Raw genomic sequence first — 21190 nt, 5'->3', positions numbered from 1 at the left:
CCACATTATTTCTACGGAGGGGACCAAGCCTGATCCCGCTAAGATTGAAGCTGTTGCCCAGTGGCCGGTCCCTGACTCCCGGAAGGCTCTGCAGCGTTTCCTGGGTTTTGCCAACTTCTACCGGCGATACATCCGGAATTTTGGTCAGACCGCTGCACCGCTGACAGCCTTAACCTCCACTAAGGTGTCCTTCAGGTGGAACCGGGAAGCGCAGGTAGCCTTTGACATTTTAAAGTCCCGTTTTGTCTCTGCACCTGTTCTGATGGTTCCAGATCCGGAGGCCCAGTTCATTGTCGAGGTTGATGCTTCGGACATTGGGGTTGGCGCAGTTCTATCTCAGCATTCCCTCCATGATGGGAAGGTTCATCCTTGTGCATTCTTCTCTCGTCGTCTCAGCCCTGCAGAACGTAACTATGACATCGGCAACAGAGCTGCTGGCGGTACGATTGGCCTTGGGTGAGTGGCGTCATTGGTTGGAGGGGTCAGCGCAGCCCTTCTTGGTCTGGACGGATCACAAGAACTTAGAATACATCCGTTCGGCCAAGAGGCTGAGCTCGCGTCAGGCCCGCTGGGCGCTCTTTTTTGCCAGATTCAACTTCACCCTCTCGTACCGGCCAGGATCTAAGAACACAAAGCCCGATGCCCTCTCTCGCCTGTTCGGTGCTTCGGGGGGGGGGAGTTTGCGGCCGAGGCCATCCTTCCTGAGGGGGTGGTGGTCGGGGCCCTTTCATGGGGTATCGAGCAGCGAGTTGAGGAGGCCGGTCGAGGGGTGCAGGTGCCGGGAGAGTGCCCGGCGGGCAGGTTGCCGGCGCCGGTGGCGCTGCGCTCTGAGGTCCTTGAGTGGGGTCACTCATCCAGGTTAGTCTGCCATCCAGGTATTCGGAGAACGTTGTCTGCCATCCGACAGCGTTTTTGGTGGCCTACTATGGCCGCAGATGTTAGACAGTTTGTGTTGGCCTGCCCCACATGTGCCCAAAGTAAGCCTGTCAATCACCCTCCTGATGGTCTACTGCATCCTCTCCCTATCCCTTCCCATCCTTGGTCACACATTGCCCTTGATTTCGTCTCTGGGCTTCCTCCGTCGAAGGGAAACACTGTAGTTCTCACCGTGGTGGATCGCTTTTCCAAAGCGGTTCATTTTATTCCCCTGCCCAAGCTGCCTTCCGCCCGGGAGACCGCCCAACTGGTGGTGGATCACGTCTTCCGTCTCCACGGGTTACCGGTGGATGTGGTTTCAGATAGGGGTCCCCAGTTCGTCTCCCGGTTCTGGAGGGAATTTTGTAGACAGATTGGGGCCTCTGCAAGTCTGTCTTCTGGTTTTCATCCCCAGACCAATGGGCAGTGTGAGCGGGCCAACCAGGATCTAGGAAGAATGCTCCGCTGTCTAGCATCCAACAATCCGAGTTCCTGGTGCCAGCAGCTCTCCTGGGCAGAATATGCTCATAACAACCTTCCTGCGGCCGCGTCAGGTATGTCCCCTTTTGAGTGTGCTGTTGGTTATAATCCACCTCTATTCCCATCACAGGAACCCGACGCAGCGGTTCCATCCGCCCTGGCTTTCGTCCAGCGCTGCCGTCGCACCTGGGAGAAGGTCAGGAGGATTTTGGTCCAAACCTCTGGCAGAACCAAGGCTGCAGCTGATCGTCGCCGGTCCTCTCCTCCTGCCTATGTGTGTGGTCAACGGGTTTGGCTTTCTACCAAGGATCTGCCTCGGCGATCAGGCTCAAGCTCCCTCGTCTTGTGGATGGATCTCCTACCTTTACGGTTAAGAGATTACTCGATGAGCGGCGCCACGGCAGGGAGTTTCAGTATCTTGTGGACTGGGAGGGGTATGGTCCAGAGGAGAGGTGTTGGGTGCCGTCCCGGGACATTCTGGACCGCTCGTTGATTGAGGACTTCCGGCGGCATCGAGGTAGGCCCCTTCCTAGAGCGCCAGGTGACGCGCCTGGGAGGGGGGTACTGTCGGGTCTCGGGGCTAATCACCTGCCTTTTGGTGTGTGTGTGTGTGTGTGTTGGGATGGTTTGACAGCTCACCGCGTCTGCCTGTTTGTGTTTTCCCCGCCTCCCTTGCTTCTCCGTTGTTAACCTTAATTGTTCGCCACCTGTTCTCTATGTCCTTCTAATTTTTTCCCCTTTATTATTCCCTGTGTTTCTCTGTCTATTGTCAGACTGTTGTTATTCGTACCAATAGCTCCAATCATCTAGCAGCTCTTTGTACTCACCTTGTCGTGTCTTGTCCTCAGGCTCCAGTGTGTTTAGCTGATTCCTCTGCCCTTGTTCTTACAAGCCTAGAAGAACAAGCTGTTCATCCCTCCGGTTCGGTGGTTATACGTACTTCTGTGAAACGTGACTCATCTGCTACTCATCCTGTCACTGCGAGTGAAACCTGTGAAACGTGACTCATCTGCTACTCATCCTGTCACTGCGAGTGAAACCTGTGAACCGTGACTCTTCTCCTCTTACTCCTCTGTTTTGAATAAAGCCTTGAGTTTACCCGAATCTGAATCCAGCCTGCTTTCTCCTGACATTTGGCAAGCACAAAGACAGAATGCATCTCCGAGATGAAACAGAGCTGCTCGAGTACGAGCCAATAGATAGCCTAATTCTGATTCATGCAATGATGTTTATATTTACATTTATTCATTTAGCAGACGTTTTATCCAAAGCGACTTACAAATGAGGACAGTGGAAGCAATCAAAAACAACCAAAAGAGCAATGATATGTAAGTGCTATAACAAATCTCAGTTAGGTTAACACAGTACCAATAAAATGGGCTTTTAAATAATATAATAAATAAAAAGAAAATTTATAGAATAAAAAAAGAATAGAGCAAGCCAGTGTTAGAGGACTTTACACACACACACACACACACACACACACACAGTTTCATAATAAATGAAAAGAATGTAAATTTAGATAGATTTTTTTAAGAATAGAATTAGAATAGAGTGTTAAAGTTAGAGGGTCAAATAAAGATGGAAGAGATGGGTTTTAAGCTGATTCTTGAAAATGGCTAAGGACTCAGCTGCTCGGATTTAGTTGGGGAGGTCATTCCACCAGGAGGGAACATTTAATTTAAAAGTCCGTTAAAGTGACTTTATGCTTCTTTGGGATGGCATAATCAAGCAACGTTCATTTGCAGAACGCAAGCTTCTAGAGGGCACATAAGTCTGAAGTAACAAATTTAGGTAAATGGATGCAGAGCCAGTGGTAGTTTTGTAGGCAAACATCAATGCCTTGAATTTTATGCGAGCAGCTATATGAAGCCAGTGCAAATTAATAAACAGAGGTGTGACATGTATTCTTTTTGGCTCATTAAAAATGTATCTTGCTGCCGTATTCTGGATTAATTGTAAAGGTTTGATGGAACTGGCTGGAAGACCTGCCAAGAGGGCATTGTAATAATCCAGCCTGAACAGAACAAGAGCTTTAACAAGGAGTTGTGCAACATGTTCCGAAAGAAAGGGCTTGATCTTCTTGATGTTGAATAAATCAAATCTGCAGGATCGGACAGTTTTAGCAATGTGGTCTGAGAAAGTCAGCTGATCATCAATCATAACTCCAAGGCTTCTAGCTGTTTTTGAAGGAGTTATGGTTGATGTGCATGCCTAACTTGATGGTGAAATTGTGATGAAACAATCGGTTTGCTGGAATTACAAGCAGTTCTGTCTTGGCAAGGTTGAGTTGAAGGTGATGGTCCATCATCCAGCAAGAAATGTCTGTTAGACAAGCTGAGATGCGAATAGCTACTGTCAGGTCATCAGGATGGAATGAGAGGTAGAGTTGAGTGTCATCAGCATAGCAGTGGTATGAAAAGCCAGAAAAAAATGTTTCTGAATGACAGAACTTAATGTAGACAGAGAAGAGAAGTGTGTACGCATGTTGCACCTATACTAACACACTCTGAATAACAAAGAAAAAACATTGGGCCAGACTTTAGACCAGGTTTGAGTTGGTCTATCTCTCATCTAGTTTTAGTCCACGAAAAAGTCGTTGCATTTTCGTAAATTTTTAGTCATTACTTTTAGTCAAACTGCAATTAGCAACATTTATTTTTGGTAGCTATTTTATTTGTAGTTTTCAAACAAAAAAAATATTAATTCTTCTCTCTTTCGACCAAATCAATTAAGCTTATGAGAAATTTGAATCAAGGATTGCCTTCACTAACTTTAAAATAATCGACAACAAATTGTGACTCCCGGAAAATATGGGATGTCACCTCATCCCTACCCCTTCGGGTGCTGAGGCCATTGTTTCAGATCGTTTGTTCGCGTTTTGGTAGTATGTCCATCCACTGCAGCTGCCATACCTTGACTAGATGTGCGAAAGCCCTTTATCCGATTTCAATCCAATGACAGGGATGCACATTTTGAATGTCCGGTAGTCCTCAAATAACATTATAGTCATGTTAACCAAGACGCAGCATAAATTTTGTTGTAGTTTTTATCATCAGATATTAGTTCCCTTTCAGTCGGTCACGTTCGACGTTACGAATGGGATCTCGTCCGAGAGCCCAATCACCTTCGAGTGGTACAAAACGAGCCAATGATTTGCATCGCGAGCTCCGCCCCGCAGAGCGGGTATATAAGGAGCAACGCGAGCAACTCGCATTCAAGCTTTCGCTTCGGAGCCGAGCACATCGCTTGCTGCAATCACTGGAGTGTTACAAGCAAGAGCTGGTGTTGGTGTGACGGCGCGATTCAGCCGTTCGCCTGGGTTTCCTGCGACAGCTCCCGCGTTCCCCTGAGCGCTTCAACACCCCTAAAAGAGCAATTTCTCTCACAAAAGAGATACGGGCTGATTTGCGTCTTTTTAAAGATGTCATTTCGCCCGTGTGTTTCTGGGTGCGGTCGATATATCGCTCCTCGTTACGGTCAAGATCGCTGTGTCTCGTGTCTGGGCTTCCAGCATGCTGAGACTGCGTTTGTGGATGCCTCATGTTCTCATTGCGGGGACATGACCATCTCAGCGTTGAGATCGAGACTCGATTACCTTAAAAGGTATACAGACCCCTCTGCCACACCCCGTTCTAGCTCTTCTTCTCATAAGAGGGCTACTTCGGCTGGTGGCCAGGGTGATCTGAGGGTTACTGTGTGGGCTTCCCCGACGAGCGAACCTCCTCGGGCCACACCCCCCTCACATATGCCGCAGCCGGTCGAGTTTCCGGATGAGTTTGCTGGACCCTCTCAGGCTCCTGACATCTCATTCGGGGCTCGCGAAGAGGACCGTATGTCGATCGCCGCATCACAAGGCGGGCTTGAGTCCTCGGGAGATGAGGATTCGGCTTAGTTGCCTCCCTCGGGAGTGCCAGCATTGTCCGAGTCCGATCCCGAGCTGACGGCCATGCTTTCCCGGGCAGCGGAGAGCATCGGGCTTGAGTGGAACCCTCCACTCTGTCCTGAGCGCTCGAGGCTGGATGATTGGTTCCTGGGGGCTGCTCATGCGGATCGCCAGCACCCCCCTCTGGTTCCTTTCTTCCTGGAAGTGCACCAGGAGGTAACCAGTTCATGGAAGGCACCTTTAACTGCCCGAAACCGTTCTGGTACTTCCTCCGCCTTCACTGCCCTCGATGGCGGGGAGGCCAAGGGGTATCCTGGGATTCCCCCGGTGGAGCGTGTCCACAGAGCGCCTCCGCTTGGCGTGGTGGTCCCAAGCTGCCCTCCAAGGCCTGTAAGTTCTCATCCACGCTTGTGGCCAAGGCTTACAGAGCTGTGGGCCAGGCCGCTTCTGCCCTGCATGCCATGGCCTCACTTCAGGTCTATCAGGCCAAGCTGCTCCGGCAGCTGCACGAGGGTAGTGCTGACCCAGGGGTTTTGCAGGAGGCGCGCACTGCTACTGACCTCGCTCTACGGGCGACGAAGGTCACTGCACGTTCCTTGGGTCAGGTGATGTCCACTTTGGTGGTCCAGGAGCGCCACCTATGGCTGAACCTGCCAGACATGAGGGAGCCTGACCGGGCTCAGCTCCTCAACTCCACGGTCTCCCAGGATGGCCTCTTCGGCGACGCAGTAGAGAGCTTTGCCCAGCAGTTCTCTGCCGCCCAGAAGCAGTCCGAGGCCATCAAGCACATCCTGCCCCGGCGGCCCTCTGCTGCCTCCACCCTGCCGCCGGCGCAGCCGCCTCAGCCTGCTCGTCGCCGAGGGCGCCCCCGTGCGGCCCCCTCCACTCCTGCTCGGCCACAGCAGCAGCCTTCAGCCCGGCCGCAGCGAGGAGATGGCCGCAGAAGGGCGGCGCAACCCGTCTCTGCCCCTAAGCCTGCCAAACGCCATGCCAAGCGGCATTCCTGAGACGGGCGACCCGGAGTTGGAGATGTCAGCTCGTCAGGAGATGGTAGCAGGACCACTCCTTCCCCCGGAGGAGGGCCGGGGGAGAATCCTTTGTTCTCGTTTTCTTTTTGTTCCGCCACTGGCCCTGCGGCCGGTGGTACCCAAACCTTCACTAAAAGAGCTGTTTCCTCTACCTCCGGGTCCCAAGATGCCACGAACGACAGTTGGCGACGTGCTTCCTCGCTGCTCTCGTTCCCCTCTCCCCTTGCCAGTTTCCAGGCAAAGCCAGCCCGAGAACGCTCCGCCTTCTCATGCCCTCTTTGCTACTTGGAGTCAGACGAGTGCCCGCACTCCGCCCCCGCTAAGGGACGCGATGCCTCCCATGCCGGGGCTGTCTGCTCCACCACGCTGCCCCACCGTGGGTATGCCTGTAGTCCCCTTGACCCCGCTGGTTCGGTTTCTGGGAGCCTGGCTAGAGCTCCCCAGGCCTTCCCGCTGGCTCATCCGGACCCTCAGGCTCGGCTACGCGATTCAGTTCGCCCGGCGTCCCCCCAGGTTTTGGGGTGTCCACGTGACGATGGTGGACAAAGATGCCCCTGACATGCGCTCGGAGGTCACGACCCTTCTGGCAAAGGGCGCGATAGAGCCGGTCCCTCCAGCCGACATGAAGTCCGGCTTTTACAGCCCTTACTTCATAGTACCCAAGAAGACAGGTGGGTTACGGCCAATTCTGGACTTGCGTGCCTTGAACCGAGCTCTGCACAGACTCCCGTTCAAGATGCTAACGCCCAAACGCATTTTCGAATGCATTCGTCCGATGGATTGGTTTGCAGCGATCGACCTGAAGGATGCGTACTTTCATGTCTCCATTCTTCCTCGACACAGACCGTTTCTTCGGTTTGCTTTCGAGGGGCAGGCATATCAGTACAAGGTTCTCCCATTCAGGTTGGCCCTCTCTCCCCGCGTCTTTACGAAGGTCGCGGAGGGAGCCCTGGCTCCTCTCAGGGAACAAGGTGTCCGTATCCTCAACTACCTCGATGACTGGCTGATCCTAGCTCACTCTCGAGAGCGGTTGTGTGAGCACAGGGATCTGGTGCTCAGTCACCTCGCCCGACTGGGTCTTCAGGTCAACTGGGAAAAGAGCAAGCTCTCCCCTGTGCAGAGGATCTCTTTTCTCGGTATGGAAATAGACTCGGTCGCCATGTTCGTGCGGCTTACGAGACAATTCGAGGGCAAGAGAGCGGTTCCACTGAAATTGTTTCAGAGGCTCCTGGGGCATATGGCGTCCGCAGCGGCGGTCATACCGCTCAGGTTACTCCATATGAGACCGCTTCAGCACTGGCTTCATGACCGAGTCCCGAGATGGGCATGGCAACAGGGCACGCTCCGAGTGACCATCACTCTGGCCTGCCGCCGAAACTTCACCCCGTGGTTGGACCCCTCGTTTTTACGGGCCGGCGTGCCCCTAGAACCGGTGTCCAGACATGTTGTTGTGTCAACAGATGCCTCTGCCACAGGCTGGGGTGCCATGTGCAACGAGCATGCTGCGTCGGGCTCCGACAGGACAGGACCCCAACTTCAGTCGCATGTCAATTGCCTCGAGTTGCTAGCAGTACTTCTTGCTCTGCACCGCTTCAGGGCCCTGCTGAAGGACAAGCACGTTCTGGTCCGCACGGACAACACTGCGACCGTAGCATACATCAACCGTCAGGGTGGTCTACGCTCCCGCCGCATGTCGCAACTCGCTCGCCATCTCCTCTTGTGGAGTCACAAGCATCTGAGGTCGCTTCGTGCCATTCACATTCCGGGCAGGCTCAATCGTGCAGCCGACGAGCTCTCACGGCAGCAGTCTCGCCCCAGGGAATGGAGACTCCACCCCCAGTCAGTTCAGCTGATTTGGGAACACTTCGGAGACCCTCAGGTAGACCTGTTTGCCTCTCCAGAAAATTCCCACTGCCAGTTGTTTTACTCCCTGACCGACGGCACCCTCGGCATGGACGCCCTGGCACACAGCTGGCCGCTGGGCCTGCGCAAGTATGCGTTTCCCCCAGTGAGCCTTCTTGCACAGACGTTGTGCAAGATCAGGGAGGACGAGGAGCAGGTCCTCATGGTTGCGCCTTTTTGGCCCGGCCAGACCTGGTTCCCCGAACTGGTACTCCTCGCGACAGCCCCTCCCTGGCGAATTCCTCTGAGGAAGGACCTCCTTTCTCAGAGATGGGGCACCATCTGGCACCCACGTCCCCGATCTGTGGAACCTACATGTGTGGGTTCTGGACGGGTCACGGAAGGTTTAGGTACCTTGCCACCACAGGTGGTAGCTACCATCACTTCAGCTAGAGTCATGTCCACCAGGCATGCCTATGCTTTGAAGTGGAACCTATTCGTCACTTGGTGTTCCTCACGGCGTGAGGACCTCTGGAAATGTCCGATTGGGTCAGTGCTTTCCTTTCTTCAGGAGGGGTTGGAACGAAGGCTGTCTCCTTCCACCCTCAAGGTCTATGTGGCCACCATTTCGGCTCACCATGACCCTGTTGAAGGTAAGTCTCTGGGGAGGCACGATCTGATCATCAGGTTCCTGAGAGGAGCAAGGAGGCTCAATCCGCCTCGCCCTCAACAAGTCCTCTCTTGGGACCTCGCAGTGGTTCTATCAGCACTGCAGAGAGCTTCCTTCGAACCCTTGCTCTCAGTAGAGCTAAAGTTTTTATCTTTGAAAACTGCGCTCCTGACGGCTTTGGCTTCGGTGAAGAGGGTCGGGGACCTGCAGGCATTTTCAGTTGACGAAGCATGCCTGGAATTCGGGCCGGCTAACTCTCACGTTATCTTGAGACCCCGGCCTGGGTACGTGCCCAAAGTTCCCACCACTCCTTTTAGGGATCGGTGGTGAACTTGCAAGCGCTGCCCCTGGAGGAGGCAGACCCAGCCCTGGCGCTGCTCTGTCCAGTACGTGCGCTCCACACCTACGTGGACAGAACTCGGTGCCTTAGGGCCTCAGACCAGCTCTTTGTCTGTTACGGAGGCCAGCAGAAGGGAAAGGCTGTCTCCAAGCAGAGCTTATCCCACTGGATAGTGGATGCTATTGTCCTGGCTTATCAGGCTCAAGACCTGTCATGCCCCCTAGGGGTGAGAGCTCACTCAACTAGGAGCGTAGCTTTCTCCTGGGCGCTGGCGCATGGCGCCTCGCTAGCAGACATCTGTAGAGCTGCGGGCTGGGCGACACCTAACACATTCGTGAGATTTTATAATCTCCGTGTAGAGCCTGTGTCCTCCCAGGTACTCGCCTCTTTGGGCCAGTAAGGACCTGCTCGGTGTCAATCCGCTTGCTGCGCCATTCCACTCCGCGGACTGGATGTGTGCGCTATTTCCCTCAGGTGAGTTCCTCAGTCAGAACCCTGGGTTCCTCCAGCACTGTTAATGTCCAACACTTGTGTACATGCCCTTTGTTCAGCCCTGTGTGCGACTAGGTGCCTCCATGTGTTGTGATTCCCCTTTCTGGGCAATCCCACATGTGTATGTCCACAGTAATTCTCTCCGCAGCATGTGTCTTTCCCTTGGCAAGCCCCTTGCCAGCTCTGTCGTTGAAACTTCCACCCTGCGGGTTGGGTACCTCAGAGTTCTTATGTATCACCACCTTGGTAGATACCTGCCTTCTGTAAGTCCTCCCATGGGCAGGCAGCCTGCTAGCATACGTCCAGCTGGAATATGCTACCCAGTGTATTCTGTGTGAGCTTAGGCCTTCACTCATGCTGGCCTCACGACAGGGTGCTATCACTCACACGGGTCGCTGGAAGACAGGCATGTGGCATTTTGTAAGGGACCCCATTCGTCTCCGTTCCCTCCTTCAGGGAACGAGGGTTACATACGTAACCAAGACGTTCCCTTTCAGTCGGTCACGTTCGACGTTACATCCCCTTGCCCCTTGCCACACCGCTGTTCCGCTGAACGACCGGGTCACTGGCTCGGCTCCTCAGCGAAGACTTGAATGCGAGTTGCTCGCGTTGTTCCTTATATACCAGCTCTGCGGGGCGGAGCTCACGATGCAAATCCCACAGACCAAGGTACTTTGTGTACCATTGGCTCGTTTTGTACCACTCGAAGGTGATTGGGCTCTCGGGCGAGATCCCACTCGTAACGTCTCTGTTCCCTCCTTCAGGGAACGAGGGTTACATACGTAACCAAGACATTTTAGCTTGTCAACGTCTCACCTTAGTTACATAAAAAAAGGTTTGTTAATGAATATTTTTCGTCCTCGTCTTCGTTGATGAAATTAACACTGGGCCATGGAGGCCTTCTACCAGATCAGGCTCCCTGAGTTACCTCATTCACCATGGCCTCATGAATGGACGACGCCCTTCTTGGCCTCCTGAATGGCCGGTGCCTCCATGGCTTCCCGAACACTCGATGCCTCCCTGGCTCCCGGAATGGCCAGCGCTGCCCTGGAGGTATCCTAACCTGCAAACACCTCGTTATTCACCCGTCTGTTTCCTGCCACAACTCCAGGACAAACAGCTCTCCCTCCTCTTTTGGACTCCTTTTTGTGCAAGGTCATGCCTTCCGGAAGGGGGAGGTACTGTCACAAGCTCACCAGTTTATATCTTCCTGCCCATCACAAGACCAGTCACCTCTGCTCACTACATTTCCCAGAATTCCCCCTGGATCACACCTGCTCACTGTTCCCAATCACTGCACCTGTCTGTCATCAGCCTCATCAGTGGGTCTTCATAAGCCAGCACTAAGCACCCACACATTGTCTGATGTCATCTATTCCTGTATCTATTTGGATACCCCTTTGTACTCACCTCTCTTCTCTTACCTGTGTTCCCATATGTCTTCTTCTGTGCTCCAGTGATCGTTGCTCCTCAGCCTTCTGAAAAAAAAGAAAGGACTCAGGTTATTCACCCCAGCTAAGTTCCATTGCCTGCTCCACTGAACTGTTGTTACTTACCTAGGCTTGACGTCTTGATCTTCTGCCACTCTGCAAAATAAACCACTGTTGTTGCCACTTACCTGAGTGTTTCCCTTGTGTTTTGCTGACAGAGTCCTTGGTATTAGTTAATACTGTCAGTTAATGATTTTTATGTGGGTTCTATCTCTGCACCTGACAGATACAGTTATGGAAAAGATGAGGTCTAAATATTTCCCTGCTTTGTGGCATGTGTTTCTCTGCTAATGTCAAACATTTTGCAAGGGCCAGAAAAGCTTTAGTTGAGTTTTGTCCTGGTGAATGTTGAAACAACCAAGGACTACTATAGGGCGCTATCCTAAAGGGAAAGAGGACAGGAGAATGCTCAGCTCCTCAAGGAAGTTGCCTAGCTTACCTAGAGGATGATAAATAAGGGATAATGTACATACAGCTGGTTGTGCTTACAGAATAAACCATGACAGAGTGATCAGAACTTTTGTTATGTGTTATGGTTTAACTGGTAACCGTGTTATCTGGTGATCAACTTCCTGGTTCAGGTCTCCGCTCCAGATGTGATGGAACGACCGCAGCAGATTCGCCGATTCTGAAAGCACAAACTGACTTATTAAGATATTAAGTTGTCTAATAAACACAGACTTTCTTATTGCATAATTTTGATATTCTTGTTAACATTACAAGTTATTGGTATGATCACCCATAGTAAGTGGGATAAACAAAACAATACGATTTCTGGATTCAAGACAGGACTCTCGGCATCACATTGTGCAGCTGGTTGAATCAAGAAAATGTGACCGTGTTAACTTTTGACCTGTGTTTACCTACTATGAAAATAAACCATAGTAGAGCGAGGACTACATTTTATGGTTTATGATGTTGAAGAACATTTCATGACGTCTCAGACAAATTTGTGGATACTGTGGTTTAATTATAAACTCTATCGTTAACTTATATTTACCATTGTAAAAACATGGTACATTTTCTTTAGAGACTGGTATTTTATTTGATTATAGAAGTATTTTAAATATTAGCTTTATTCTGTAATAAAACAATCTGTATATAAATGTAATACTTTGTACCTTGAGACTTGCGTTCACTAGCCAATTACTTTAAAAATTATAAAATATAAACTGTATTTTCTGTTTGTGAATATATTTGCAAACAGAAAATACTGTTTATATTTCATAATTAATATTTAGTTATATAGTTAATATTTCAAATACTTGTATAATCAAATAAAATACCAGCTAGTGAACGAAGATAACAAGTTAACACATTTATAAAGTAATGTTTATATGCAGCATTTCAGCTAGCATAATCTTATACGTTTACACTTCATTCAAATCAAGTCATGTTTCCAAAGTAATGCTATGAGAAAATAACAGCAACGTAGAAACAACGTTAAGTTACATTCATGTAATGAGACATCAGCAGTTTCTAAAGAAAATGTGCCATGTTTTTACAAGTCAAGTCAAGTCAAGTCACCTTTATTTATACAGCGCTTTAAACAAAATACATTGCGTCAAAGCAACTGAACAACATTCATTAGGAAAACAGTGTGTCAATAATGCAAAATGACAGTTAAAGGCAGTTCATCATTGAATTCAGTGATGTCATCTCTGTTCAGTTTAAATAGTGTCTGGGCATTTATTTGCAATCAAGTCAACGATATCGCTGTAGATGAAGTGACCCCAAATAAGCAAGCCAGAGGCGACAGCGGCAAGGAACCGAAAACTCCATCTGTGACAGAATGGAGAAAAAACCTTGGGAGAAACCATACCCAGTTGGGGGGCCAGTTTTCCTCTGACCAGACGAAACCAGCAGTTCAATTACAGGCTGCAGCAAAGTCAGATTGTGCAGAAGAATCATCTGTTTCCTGTGGTCTTGTCCTGGTGGTCATCTGAGACAAGGTCTTTACAGGGGATCTGTATCTGGGGCTCTAGTTGTCCTGGTCTCCGCTGTCTTTCAGGGATGTAGAGGTCCTTTCTAGGTGCTGATCCACCATCTGGTCTGGATACGTACTGGATCCGGGTGACTGCAGTGACCCCTCTGATCTGGATTCAGACTGGATCTGGTGGCTACAGTGACCTCGGAATAAGAGAGAAACAGACTAATATTAGCATAGATGCCATTCTTCTAATGATGTAGCAAGTACATCGGGTGTTATGGGAAGTGTTCCTGGTTTCGGTTTACCTAATTAATGCAGCCTAAAAATCCTCTAACAGATTTGGATATTAAAAGCATATTAGTATGTTATGTGTAAGACAGGTCAAAGAGATAGGTCTTTAATCTAGATTTAAACTGCAAGAGTGTGTGCCTCCCGAACAATGTTAGGTAGGTTATTCCAGAGTTTAGGCACCAAATAGGAAAAGGATCTGCCGCCCGCAGTTGATTTTGATATTTTAGGTATTATCAAATATGAGTTTTGAGAACGTAGCAGACGTAGAGGGTTATAATGTAAAAGGAGCTCATTCAAATACTGAGGTGCTAAACCATTCAGGGCTTTATAAGTAATAAGCAATATTTAAAAATCTATACGATGTTTGATAGGGAGCCAGTGCAGTGTTGACAGTACTGGGCTAATATGGTCATACTTCCTGGTTCTAGTAAGAACTCTTGCTGCTGCATTTTGGACTAGCTGTAGTTTGTTTACTAAGCATGCAGAACAACCACCCAATAAAGCATTACAATAATCTAGCCTTGAGGTCATAAATGCATGGATTAACATTTCTGCATATAATATAAGTATGATTTAAACCATGCTGATGCACTTCCATTAATGCCAACAAAGTGTTCAAGTCTATGCAAAAGAATGTTGTGGTCAATTGTGTCAAATGCAGCACTAAGATCCAATAGAACTAATAGAGAGATACAACCACGATCAGATGATAAGAGCAGGTCATTTGTAACTCTAAGGAGAGCAGTCTCAGTACTATGAAATGGTCTAAATCCTGACTGGAAATCCTTACATACCATTTTTCTCTAAGAAGGAATATAATTTTGAGGGTACCACCTTTTCTAGTATCTTGGACAGAAAAGGGAGATTCGAGATTGGTCTATAATTAACTAGTTCTTTGGGGTCAAGTTGTGGTTTTTTGATGAGAGGCTTAATAACAGCCAGTTTTAAGGTTTTGGGGACATATCCTAATGACAATGAGGAATTAATAATAGTCAGAAGAGGATCTATGACTTCTGGAAGCACCTCTTTTAGGAGCTTAGATGGCATAAGGTATAACATACATGTTGTTGGTTTAGATGATTTAACAAGTTTATACAATTCTTCCCCTTTACCATGGTAAATATAAGTTAACAATAGTGTTTATAATTAAACCAGAGTAGCCACAAATTGACAGTTGTCTGAGACATCATGAAATGTTCTTCAACATCATAAACCGTAAAATGTAGTCATCGTTCTACTATGGTTTATTTTCATAATAGGGTAACACAGGTCACTTGTTAACATGGTCACATTGTCTTGATTCAGCCAGCTGCACAATGTGATGCCGAGAGTCCTGTCTTGAATCCAGAAATATGTAGCTGAATCAGTGTATATTGTTAGCTCGATGGTTCATTACTGTCATCTCATGGCGCACCGTCTTTTAGCGCGTGTTCAAAACCCGTGCCAACACAGACTTATTTTATTTTTATTGTTTTGTTTATCCCACTTACTTCAGCCGCTATGGGTGATCATACCAATAACTTGTAAGGTTTACAAGAATATCAAAATTATGCAATAAGAAAGTCTGTGTTTATTAGACAACTTAATATCTTAATAAGTCAGTTTGTGCTTTCAGAATCGGTGAATCTGCTGCGGTCGTTCCATCACATCTGGAGTGGAGACCTGAACCAGGAAGTTTGTCACCAGATAACACGGTAACCAGTTAAACCGTAACACCGGCACAAAGTGTAGTGGTTCAAGTATCACCCTGATGTGGTGATGCAATGATTTTCAATAACTATTATTTGTGTGTAACCGTGTTATCTGTGTGTTTCAGGTTTCTCTTACACGTAGTCCTCCAGCAAAGGATGGCAAAAGTCAGGAAGCAGGATTGGTGTTGACATCATATGACCGAACACTAATTGTCAAGCAAATATCTAGTGAGGAGGTGGAGGACATGCACAACATTCTTTCAGAATACCACCAGGTACTGACTACTGTTTCTTAAGTCAGGTTGTTTAATTACAAGTATTTTTAACTTTTGTTAAATTAAATCTCTTAATTACTCTTAAAGGATTAGTTCACTTAAAAATCGAAATTATGCAATCGCATACTAACCTTCATATCATAACAAAACTATATGATATTCTGTCTTCCACAAAAACAAACCTTTTGAATAATGTACTGGTTGCTTTTTTCCATACAATTACAATGACTGACAATTTATCCTTAAAGCAGTGCTTACGGTACATGCACTATTAAGTCTTTTGAAGCTTTATGATAGTTTTGTTTGATAAAAAATGAATGTTTTAGAATTTCTGCATCTATAAAACTGTGAACTACAACTGGATCATTAAACTGGATCTGATTCTGATTCACTCTGATTTGTGAACTAATCAGTCAAGGCTGAATGTTCTTCATGGTGCTTGTTTGTCATTTTGGAGCTTGACAGCCTGATAGTTAATTAATTTCATTATATTGAAAATAGTGGCCGGAATATTCTTCCCAAAATTTTCTTACAAGGATCTCACTTTTTTTAAGTTCAGGGGTACAAGGAAATAAAAAGGTGGTACAAGCAACATTAGCATTAGTAAATGGCATATTTAGGGCCTGAGCACCGATGGTGCGAGGACCCTCTTGTATCTGCTCCATCTATTCTTCTTCTTCTTATTCTTCTTCTTCTTCTTCTCCCAAATGAATCACATTTTTGAGGGCTTAAACATGCTCAAAAAGTCATGAAACTTTGCACACGCGTCAAACCTAGTGAAAACTTTCATCTGATATAGGACTCAGAAGAGGGTGTGGCAAAATGGATCGACAGCGCCACCTATACTAAGAAAATCAACAGCCTTCCAGCTGTGTCTCACGTACATGCACGAAAATTGCCACACACATGTAACACACCAATACCTACAAAAAAGACTCTTGGAGCAAAATTCTAAACCCAACAGGAAGTCGGTTATTTTTAATATTATGAGCAAATTTTGTGTAATTTTTGTCATTTCCATGCGTTGTATTTTAGCGAACTCCTCCTAGAGATTTATTCAGATCAACACCATATTTGGTATGCCTAATCTAAAGGCCTTTGTGATGTTAAATTGCGAAGATCTTGACGTTTCGTTAAAGGGCGTGTCCATGGCGGCCTGACAAATGTTGATGTTTCGCCATGAAAAAGGAAGTTTGCTGTAACTCAGACATACAATGTCCAATCTGCCCCAAACATCACGTTAGATAATACTTCTGCCCTTAACAGATCTACATGCCCATATTCAGTTACAGTCATAGCGCCATCTGCTGGCAACAGGAAGTGACATGTTTTATGCTGCGACAAACTACTCCTAGAAAATTTTTGACATAAATGTATTTTTTGAGGTCAGTCTAATCTAAAGGCCTGTGCAATGTTAAATTGTGGAGAGTTTTTGTTAAAGGGCCTGTCCATGGCGCCATGACAAAAATTGATGTCTCGCCACAGCAAGAGAAGTTGTTGTCGTAATGAATGGATAGAGGGGACAATAGCAAGTAAAACAGATCTTTATTAGAATGAATAGCACCAGTCTCAGAGTGAATAGGGAAGCAGACACAGTTCTCAGTAGTGCTGGAAGATCGCAGATGCAGTACACAGATCCTTCTGAGTGTGATGGTAATCTCCGATGATGATGATGACTAGGCAGCGCAGGCTTGCATGGACAACTCGATCCGATGGTCAGACGTGAAGTGATGAACCCAGTGTTGGTGAAGAGTGAAGACATAAACTGCAACGGCGAACTTCCAGCCGGAGACAAAACAGGAGACACGAGGAGCCGAAGAAACAGGAACACAACAGGCAACATCCATAAAACAACGATCACACAAGACACATGAGGTGAGTATAAATAGACAGTGGTAATGCACAACACCTGTCGCTGATTTCCCAGGAGGATAATCAGCGACCACGCCCACACACACACACATTCATTCATAAAATACACACACACAGTGCAAGGGAGCGTCAATGAAATCCTCAACCGTGACAGTACCCCTCCCCCTAGGAGCGCCTCCTGGAGCTCCCAGAGGAACCTACCTGTTGATAGTAATCATCAATAAGGGACTGATCCAGAATGTCCCTAGCAGGAACCCAACTTCTCTCCTCTGGACCGTAACCCTCCCAGTCCACCAGATACTGAAATCCGCGTCCCCCACGTCTCGAGTCCAGAATTCGATTTACCGAATAAGTGGGTTCCCCATCTACGAGTCGCAGCGGTGGGGGAACCGGGGCTGGCGGATTAATTGGTGAATAAAATACGGGTTTCAATTTGCAAACATGGAACATGGTATGAATTCTTCTGTACGCAGGATGGAGTTTGAGGCAAACTGTCACCGGACTAATGATCTTGGTGACAGGAAATGGGCCAATGAATTTGGGAGCTAGCTTATTAGAAACGGAACGGAGTGGAATGTTCTTAGTAGAAAGCCACACTTTGGAACCGACGACATACACGGGAGGTCTTGACCGGTGGCGATCGGCCTTAACCTTGGTGCGCGCCCTTACTTGGTCTCACGGTCTCTGGTCCATGTACGGTGACACCTCTGGACAAAAGCACGAGCAGAGGGGACCGCGAATTCGGATTCCAGACTAGGAAAAATAGGTGGCTGGTACCCTAAGCTACCCTCAAATGGAGATAGGCCTGTGGATGACACAGGTAGCGAGTTGTGAGCATACTCCACCATTGAGAGTTGTTGACACCAAGAGGAAGGATTCTTGGTGGCAACACATCGCAACATTCTCTCCAAATCTTGGTTGGCTCTCTCGGTCTGCCCGTTGCTCTGGGGGTGGTAACCCGAAGATAGACTGACAGTGGCCCCCAGAAATTTACATAATTCTTGCCAAAATTTGGAGACAAATTGGGATCTCATGTCAGAGACCACGTCCATCGGGAGACCATGTAACCGAAAGACATGATCGATGACAGTCACCACTGTTTCCTTGGCTGAAGGCAATTTGGGCAAGGGAATAAAATGAGTCGCCTTCGAGAACCGATCCACTACGGTTAAAACAACCGTATTGCCTTGGGATGGCAGGAGGGCGGTTACAAAATCTATCGCTATGTGGGACCAGTCAAGTCACCTTTATTCATATAGCGCTTTAAACAAAATACATTGCGTCAAAGCAACTGAACAACATTCGTTAGGAAAACAGTGTGTCAATAATGCAAAATGATAGTTAAAGGCAGTTCATAATTGAATTCAGTGATGTCATCTCTGTTCAGTTAAATGTGCATTTATTTGCAATAAAGTCAACAATATCGCTGTAGATGAAGTGACCCAAACTAAGCAAGCCAGAGGCGACAGCAGCAAGGAACCGAAACTCCATCGGTGACAGAGAGGAGAAAAAAACCTTGGGAGAAACCAGGCTCAGTTGGGGGGCCAGTTCTCCTCTGACCAGACAAAACCAGTAGTTCAATTCCAGGCTGCAGCAAAGTCAGATTGTGTAGAAGAATCATCTGTTTCCTGTGGTCTTGTCCTGGTGCTCCTCTGAGAAAAGGTCTTTACAGGGGATCTGTATCTGGGGCTCTAGTTATCCTGGTCTCCGCTGTCTTTCAGGGCAGTAGAGGTCCTTTCTAGGTGCTGATCCACCATCTGGTCTGGATACGTACTGGATCCGGGTGACTGCAGTGACCCTCTGATCTGGATACAGACTGGATCTGGTGGGTACGGTGACCTTGAATAAGAGAGAAACAGACAAATATTAGCGTAGATGCCATTCTTCTAATGATGTAGCAAGTACATAGGGTGTTATGGGAAGTGTTCCCGGTTCCGGTTTACCTAATTAATGCATCCTAAAAATCCTTTAACGGATTTGGATATTAAAAGCATATTAAGTCAAGTCAAGTCACCTTTATTTATATAGCGCTTTAAACAAAATACATTGCGTCAAAGCAACTGAACAACATTCATTAGGAAAACAATGTGTCAATAATGCAAAATGATAGTTAAAGGCAGTTCATAATTGAATTCAGTGATGTCATCTCTGTTCAGTTAAATGTGCATTTATTTGCAATAAAGTCAACAATATCGCTGTAGATGAAGTGACCCAAACTAAGCAAGCCAGAGGCGACAGCAGCAAGGAACCAAAACTCTATCAGTGACAGAATGGAGAAAAAAACCTTGGGAGAAACCAGGCTCAGTTGGGGAGCCAGTTCTCCTCTGACCAGACGAAACCAGTAGTTCAATTCCAGGCTGCAGCAAAGTCAGATTGTGCAGAAGAATCATCTGTTTCCTGTGGTCTTGTCCTGGTGCTCCTCTGAGACAAGGTCTTTACAGGGGATCTGTATCTGGGGCTCTAGTTGTCCTGGTCTCCGCTGTCTTTCAGGGCAATAGAGCAGTGATTCTCAAATGGGGGTACGCGTACCCCCAGGGGTACGTTGCGATACTGTAGGGGGTACGTGAGATTTATAAAAAAAAACAAAAAAAATTAAATTAATACATTTTAATAAATTAATTTAAGAGATACAAAATCATCCATGATTACGAAAATAAGTTTAATAAAATGTTAACCACATCTTTAAATAAAATATTTCTATTTTAAATGTGATTGTAAATACTTAACATTAAATCAGAGAAGAAGAATTTTTTAATCACGCCGAGCGGGAAATCAGTTGCTTAGCTGCTAAATAAACAGGCATAAATGAAATCCTGGTTAAAACGTAGCACTACTACAGCGGAGAACAGGGAGGATGAAGAAAAAAAGAAAGCCAAAGTGGACCCAACAAAATACCGTCAATATCAGGAGGGGTATGTTTTGATGGGATTCACGGCAACAAACGGCAACCCTCCCCAAGCATTGTGTTTTTTCTGTGGGGAGAAACTAGCAAACAGCTCGATGAAACCGGCGCACCTGCAGAGACATCTCAACACCAAACATCAGTGTCATGTTGGAAAGCCACCTGATTTTTTCAAGAGAAAACTTGCTGAGTTTAGATCATCGCAGGAAACAATGCGAAAAGTCTCCACAACATCAGCCAAAGCACTTCAGGCGTCATATGCGGTGTCACTGCTCGTGGCTAAAGCAAAAAAGCCGTTCACGATCGCTGAGGACCTGTTACTCCCAGCCGCCGTTGTATTAACTGAGACAATGCTGGACAAAAATGCCGCGGATAAAATAAAAACGGTGCCTTTGTCTAATGACACCGTTTCCCGCAGAATAGATAGAATGGGAGCGGATATTGTTGAACAAGTTGTGGGAAAACTTGGCGAAGCATTTTCACTCCAGCTTGATGAGTCGACCGATGTCAGTGGCAAGGCACAGCTCATTGCGTTTGTGAGGTATGTGGATATTGACGACATTTATGAAAATGTACTTTTCTGCAAGAGCTTAGAGGGGAAAACAATGGGAAAGGACCTTTTTAATGTTGTGAATAATTTCTTCATTGAAAACGAGCTGGACTGGAGAAACTGCAAGAGTGTATGCACTGACGGAGCCGCGTCAATCACAGGCCGTGTTAAAGGGCTCATGACGCGTATTAGAAGTAAACATCCAGAAGTGCAGTGGAATCACTGTATCATACACAGGGAAGCACTGGCATCCAAAAATATAAGTCCTGTTTTGCATGAAGTTTTGAATGACAGCATTAAAGTGATTAACTTTATTAAGTCAAGGCCACTCAATGCACGACTGTTTGACCGCCTTTGTGAGGACATGGGAGCAGAACACACGCAACTGCTGCTACACACAGAAGTGCGCTGGCTATCTCGAGGGAGGATACTGAGCAGGCTGCTGGAACTACGGGTGGAGGTGCACACCTTTTTGTCAGAGCAAAGATCTCCATATGCCACCCTGTTTGAAGATAAAGATTGGCTTGCAATGCTGT

General features: G+C 47.3%; 1 protein-coding gene across 3 annotated transcripts in view; it reads left to right on the top strand.

The window, feature by feature from the left end:
• The window catches only part of pip4k2cb (phosphatidylinositol-5-phosphate 4-kinase, type II, gamma b), a 56340-nt gene that overhangs the window by 7493 nt on the left and 27657 nt on the right, over window positions 1-21190 (top strand). For all 3 annotated transcript variants that reach the window (XM_059537249.1, XM_059537248.1, XM_059537247.1), the window contains one exon: window positions 15181-15330. In XM_059537249.1, coding sequence (XP_059393232.1) covers window positions 15181-15330 — 150 coding nt within the window. The remainder of the gene's footprint in view (window positions 1-15180; window positions 15331-21190) is intronic.

Source organism: Carassius carassius, chromosome 44, assembly GCF_963082965.1.
Source record: "Carassius carassius chromosome 44, fCarCar2.1, whole genome shotgun sequence".
NCBI lineage: Eukaryota > Metazoa > Chordata > Actinopteri > Cypriniformes > Cyprinidae > Carassius > Carassius carassius.
This window is presented reverse-complemented; position numbering and strand designations above follow the sequence as displayed.